At 45.2% G+C, this 6,801-nt stretch overlaps 1 protein-coding gene across 2 annotated transcripts; it reads right to left on the reverse strand.

Moving 5' to 3' along the window:
• Positions 1-981: 981 nt before the first annotated feature.
• Rpl34 (ribosomal protein L34) lies at positions 982-4,290 on the reverse strand. Of its 2 annotated transcripts, none has more exons than XM_005357288.3 (5): positions 4,158-4,290; positions 3,080-3,153; positions 2,899-2,998; positions 2,527-2,630; positions 982-1,106 (listed from the first exon to the last, which is right to left on the reverse strand). In XM_005357288.3, the coding sequence occupies exons 2-5, from the start codon at positions 3,142-3,144 to the stop codon at positions 1,022-1,024; spliced, it is 354 nt and encodes a 117-aa protein (XP_005357345.1). In that variant the 5' UTR covers positions 3,145-3,153; positions 4,158-4,290; the 3' UTR covers positions 982-1,021. The 2 variants fall into 2 exon arrangements, with proteins under 2 accessions (XP_005357345.1, XP_005357346.1); XM_005357289.3 differs by lacking the exon at positions 4,158-4,290 and adding an exon at positions 3,963-4,129.
• Positions 4,291-6,801: the final 2,511 nt, after the last annotated feature.

The following is a 6,801-nucleotide window of genomic DNA, read 5'->3' on the forward strand; positions in this document are numbered from 1 at the left end:
TCATTTAACCCATTACAAAGTGCTGTGTGAAGACACTAATGCCAACGCCATAGGACTACACAGCACTTTGGTGCAGTACAACCCACTAATGTCAAGGGGAGGCCAAGGCTATTCGATTCTCATTTAATTATCTTGTGTGCACTTTCAATACTGAGTATTATCCTGCTGTTGCCCAGCATAGGAGACAGGACCACTTGCTAATGTGGAGCCTGTTTTAGCTATGCTGGCTGGCCATAAGCCTACGGCATCTTTCTCCACTAGTTACACATGCCCTCCTGCTTGCACAACCGGTGCTACAGAACATTACCGGTGCTACGGCTTCTAACTCAGGTCATGCTTAAGTTCTAAGTTCCCAGGGGGGTGCTGGGAACTAAGTAACTCTTCAAGACCAGCAACTGTCCATAAATGACCATCTCTCCAGTGGCAGATCTGTCTTTACGTTAAGTGACCATGAAAACCCCTCTGTAGACATGTGTTGTCACCACACCAGCTAATGAGACAACGGCTAAATCTGGGGCAAGAGGCAACACAAAGGAAATACATCAAGAAGTCTAAAGGGGACCCACACTAGTTCTCTCAGCATTTAAGAGCCTCAAAAACTTGTTCAAACCAGCATTAGCAACTCATACTTTAACGTACCAACCTGAACTATAAATCCAACAAAAACTGAAATCTGAGATTTACTAAGGGTTTTTGTAGAAGTAGGTGTTCAAACTTCCCATATCAGAACTTTTTTTTAAAAAGAGGATTTAAGTACAACTTTAAAGACTTCATTCCTGGAGGTTTCTGGTTTGGTGGGGTAAGAGATACCATGAAATGGTCTAAGTGGCATTGAGAGGACTATTCTCAAGCCACTCCCAATGATTGGAACTACCCAAGAGTCTAGCAACCATGACATCCAGTCCAGCTATTATTTCCCTTAAAGAAATCATCCAAGCATAAATTAGTCCTCCCCTCTAAACAAATCACACAGAACAGAAGCACAGACCAAGCCTTGACCTTTATTAAAAAAGCCGCACGTTTATTTCGCTTTCTGACTCTGCGCTTGTGCCTTCAACACTTTCACAACAATTTTCTGCTCCTCAATAAGGAAAGCCCGCTTGATCCTATGAAGAAAAACAAACTTTGATTATCATTTATTGAACGCTGGAAAATTATCGTTATAAGATGGAGCAAAGCAAGAGCCTAGAGAAATGTACAAACATCCACTGTTGAGATTACATGGGCATTTACAATGGCAATTCTAATTCCTACTCTTGCCTGCTTCACAGTAACTATAAATAAAATGGGCGGTGTTGGCTAGTTTTAGCAAACCCATACACAACTAATTTTTTTTTTTTTGGTTTTTCGAGACAGGGTTTCTCTGTGGTTTTGGAGCCTGTCCTGGAACTAGCTTTGTAGACCAGGCTGGTCTCGAACTCACAGAGATCCGCCTGCCTCTGCCTCCCGAGTGCTGGGATTAAAGGCGTGTGCCACCACGGCCCGGCAACACACAACTTATTCCTAGGAAGAGGGAAGCTCAATCAAGAATGTTTGAGGCAGTGCCAACCCTGGGTACTAGGACGTTTCCCATAGAAACCAGCTAGCTGCTGAAACTAGAATGCGGGGTAAAGAACAGAGCCAAGGCAACCATCTCCTTTCTGTACCAGGTCAAACAGCAGTCTTGAATATCCTGTTTCCGCAATTCAGTTTTGGCCTTAAATGCCACCCCGGTTTCTCCAACTACATGAATTTTCTTTTTTAAATTTTACATGTAAAATTCAGGTTGCCTGTTTCACAGAATACTTGTCCTGCGCTTGTATTAATGTACTAGGCTTCACTCCCTAACAAACTTTTTTCAAAAACAGGGCAGGCCGATTGTTGTCAAGAAACTCTGATCTAAACACTTGGCTAGGACATTTATAAAACTACCCAAATAAACCAGAGCCCAAACTCCACCCATCCCTAAATCCCCCTCACCAATTTCCTCAGTCTTTCCACAGATATTCAGGGCACTGCCCTTTTCCAGTCATCTGAACTTGAACCTAAGTGCTGGTTTCTTCACCAAAAACCTACCCAGAAATTTCACCCAGGTGCACATGGATGTCAGCCGGTGCTCAGCAATTATCGCTCTACGACCACCCTCACTCCAGAGTCTTTCTAATAACCACGACTTAGTCCCTCCCAGCCAGCATCAGGCAGCAAAGCAAGCACATTTCCTCTTCCCCTGCAAAAACCCTCACCTTGCTACACGAATGGCTTCCATTTACTCTGCTGTAGCCTGTTTCTGGTTTATCAAATGATTCTTAGCTTTGCTGAATTCACCTGTTCCATCTCCTCCCCAGCTGCCTACTATCAAATATGAATTCACCATTTCTTTCCTGTCTTTTCTCTAAAAACCAAAGCTATTTTAAAGATGCCCCCACATTCTGACACAACCCGAGTATCGGTGTTTTCTCCAACACCTATCTATCAGCTGCCAGGAAAGACTCAACAGCGGGCACACGGTACAACAGAAATCCACAGCGGCTCAGACACCCCACTCACCTGTCACGGACACACTTGGCACACATGGAGCCACCATAGGCCCGGCTGACATGCTTCTTTGTCTTAGACAATCTCATGAGGACTTTCGGTCTCACAGCACGAACCTGGGCAATGAAATGACCGCAATTACTCTGGGGTGCTTAAGTAAAAACAGACTTCCCAGCAGGAACCACAAACGGGAAACTAGGCTACAGAGGGAACAGACCACTGCTTTTCCTGAAAACCACTTCAGTTCCTTCTCACATTGGTTATTAAAGAAAATGATCTGTGTCCTCAGCAGATATGATATTTAACAATTCTCAATCATCTCAGTAGTTAGCTGCCTACAGTCACTTCCCCACCAAGGTATTAAACTCTCAGAAGGGCACTCACCCCTCTGAGTCGGCCTGGGCACACACCGCATGCTGATTTAGGTGCTTTTCCAACCTTCTTGGTGTAAAGGTAAACAATCCTGTTGCCAGGGGTTCGAGACCTAGGAAGAAAGGGTGTGAGCAGCTCAGTGTCACAGAGAAGGTGACAATAGGTATTTTAAATTCAGGAAGAAAATACTTACAGCCTAGTTTTGTTGGAGGCTGTGTTGTAGGAGAGCCTACGACGGTATGTCAAACGCTGGACCATCCTGAGTGCCTAAAATTAAAAAAACAAAAAAAAACCCACTCTTCATTGTAAACGTAAAGTCCAACTACAAAGCATCACCAAATAACACATCTTACACATTCGTGCATTCTAACGAGTTCCACATTTAAAAATTGTATCCATTTAGAGATCACTAATCGATGGCTTTCCTACTGATAATCAAAGTAGGGAGTTGGTTAAAGCCCCGACCGTGGACCCATTTCCTCAGAGTCTGTTTTCTTTGGTGTCTAGACAAAATATAAACCAGGAAAGCTGGAGAAACACCCATTTACAGGGTGAGAGCAAGCGAGACCCTCGAGGCGAATCCTCGGCAATGCCATTTGCTGGCAATACAGAGCCAGCTGCTGGCTTCTACTAGTTCACACAGCTACCACTGGGATTAAGACATCAACACCCTCCTTGGTACTGGTACATGCTATTGGGGAACCTAGGTCCTGTTCCAAAGCAGCATCCCCGAGGAGTGTATCTATTAGTGGGCCCCGTTTCCGAGCTGTTCACGGCATATAAACGCTCCTCCAGCCCGCAGCGGCAGCCCATGCAACTTCGTTCTCACGTGAGCTACCCCAAGGAACACAGGCATCGGCCTGCCGAGATCAGCCAAGCTAAACTGTCTTCCGACATTACTTAAAGGGACCCAACCGTCCGGCCCTTAAACCCACACAGAATCCCAGTGTAAACGGCCGCTTTCTGAGCTGTCTTCATCACCAAGGCAGCCTTCGCCACCGTCCCTGCTATCGCGTCTCGCTCGCGATACGACATCAACCGGGACAGACATCAACCGGGGGAGGGCGGCCGCCTACCCGAGGGCTCCGCTGTCGCTGAGAGCTTTACTACCACTACCCCAGCCGAGGACGCGCCCGCCACACGCCTCTCCTCGCCCCCTCGCCCTCACGCTAGCTGCGGCACTGTCCCCCGGGACGTCCCGCCCGCCTAACTACTCCGATGGCTGCGGATTGTAAACGGGGGCAACCCTGAGAAGAAACGAGCCACCATACCTCTAAGCACCGTCCCCGGAAGAGGAAAAGGAAGGGGCGGGCGAGGGCAAAGGTCAAGTAGGACTGCACAGGACAGGAAGTGTGTCAGAGAAAGAGGTGTGTCGGAGAGGACGCCGCCATGTTGTACGGTTGTACGGACGCGGACGCGGCGGAAGCTGTGCGGGCCGGAACGTGGAGCGGTTTCCGTAGGCGGCACGTTCTCTAGCCTCACGTAGGAATGTCCCGCGAAAAATTAGATCGAGTGTTGCTGTGGAAGCAAAAGTCAATGACAGAGGAGCACACCCCCCCCCCGCCCCCAGTCCTCCGACACACGCCCCTGAAAGAAAACAGGGGCACTACGACACGTTTAGCCTAGAGTGCTTAGACCTGGGTTTAAATCTCTACTGACGTCCCATAGGTGACCCGGGCGCTTCTCTTTTTCAACCTTTCCTTCTGTCGTTTAGGCAGAGCACAAACTTTACAGACTTTGAAACGAGCATTTGCTAATTACTAACTATCATTTTGGGCAAGTCCGTAAGTCTCTGAAAGGAAAATGTCATGAAGTGCCCTTGTTTCTATCCTTCCCTTGGCTCTCAAATAGCTCCCTAGCCTGTGGTCCGTGTTCTTCCGACTCAGGAGTCCCATCTGTCCCTGTGGCAGGCATCAGATAAAGACTGGTGTACAGAGATTAGCGTAGTTTTTGAATAGATGATTGAGGGAATACATTTCCTTAAGATCCCATCTTGTTATTTCTAGAGAGACTTTGCTGGGCAGAGTACCGTGGGAGCTCTTACATTGTACAATGCACGTTGTTAATATAGTTCCATGAGCCGGGCGATGGTGGCGCACGCCTTTAATTCCAGCACTCGGGAGGCAGAGGCAGGCGGATCTCTGTGAGTTCGAGACCAGCCTGGTCTACAGAGCTAGTTCCAGGACAGGCTCCAAAGCAACAGAGAAGCCCTGTCTCGAAAAAAAAAAAAAAAAAAAAAAAAAAAAAAAGAATCATGTCTTCAAATTAATTCATCAAATTAATTTTGTTAGCATATAAAATAATAAGTCCATTATGCTATTTCATATGCATGCCATTGTTCCTTACTAATTTTTGTTCTAACTACCCTCTTTCCCATCTTTTTTTTTTTCTGTTTTTTGGCTTTTGTTTTTTTTGAGACGGGGTTTCTCTGCGTAGCCCTGGCTGTCCTGAAGCTCACCCTGTAGGGCTAGGTTGGCTTCTTACTCAGAGATCTACCTGTCTCTGTCTCCCAAGTGCTGGGATTAAAGGTGAGTGCCACCGCCCTGCCTTCTCCCACCTCTTGTTGGCCCCTTCCTCCCCACCTATGCTTTCATGACAGGCGCACAGACACACGACTACATCTAGACTCTGCATACGAAAGGAAATGTGCAATATTTCCTTTTCTCCTTATAATCTTTTCTCGTCCCCTTCCTTTAGCTCCTATCTACTTCCTTATTATATATTCCACATATGAGAGAAAACTTGTGATATTCATCTTTCTGGCTGTGGCTTATGTTGCTTAATATAATCTCCAGTTCCATTTATGTCCCTGCAAATACTGTACCTTTATTCTTCTTTACACCTGAATAAGACTGTGCGTGTGTGCGTGTGTGTGTGTGTGTGTGTGTGTGTGTCTGTGTCTGTGTCTGTATCACCCCCATTTCATTTCTCCACTCATCTGTTAAGAGGAATTTAGGCTGTTTTTCTATCTTGGCTGGTGTTCATAGTGTAGCAGTAAACATGTCTTTCACCTGTATCTTCAATAATGTAACACCTCATGGAAGCCAAGGATGGAATCCACATGCCAGTAATTCCAGCATTACTGGAATTACTGGAGGCTGAGGCAGGAGGAGTATGAATTTGAGGTCAGCCTGAGACCCCATTTTAAAATACAATAAAGCCTATTCGTGGATTCATTTAGAGTTCTTTCTTTATATACAGAGTGATTAGGGATATAATTTTTTTCCCCTGTGGTGGTTTGAAGGAAAATGACCCCCAAAGAAGTAGCACTATTAGGAAGTGTGATCTTGTTGGAGGAAGTGTGTCATTGTGGAGGCGGGCCTTGAAGTCTCACATATCCTCAAGTCACACCCAGTAAGACAGACCACTTCCTGTTGCCTTCAAGCCAAGATGTAGGATACTTCTCCAGCATCATGTCTGGCAGCATGCAGCCATGTGGCACCATAATGATAAGGGACTAAACCTCTCAAAACGTAAGCTGCTGAATGAAATGTTTTTCCTTTATATGAGTTGCCGTGGTCATGGTGTTTCTTCATAGTAATAGAAACCTTAACTAAGACAACGTGTATAACTGTCTCCAACTTCAATTACTGCATATTTACTGCAGGCAATTGAATATGTTACCTTTGTCTTCAGCCAAAGCTACCTCCATCTACTGATCTATGATTTGGATTTCTATTCTGTCCATGGCCAAATGTCTTTGCTTTATCTACTCCACATTTTATTAACTCTTTGTAATTAATAACTTTATTTCTAATGGTACCCTTTACATTACTAATTCTAGTTTTTTGCTTGTGTTTAGAATTGTAATTGGTTGTATATTTACTGTCAGTCATCTTGGAGAATTCCTCTACAGCCTCTAGTAATTTATATGAAGATTCTTTTTTTTAAATATTTATTTATTTATTATGTATA

This window comes from Microtus ochrogaster, chromosome 21 (assembly GCF_000317375.1).
Source record: "Microtus ochrogaster isolate Prairie Vole_2 chromosome 21, MicOch1.0, whole genome shotgun sequence".
Taxonomy (NCBI): Eukaryota; Metazoa; Chordata; class Mammalia; order Rodentia; family Cricetidae; genus Microtus; species Microtus ochrogaster.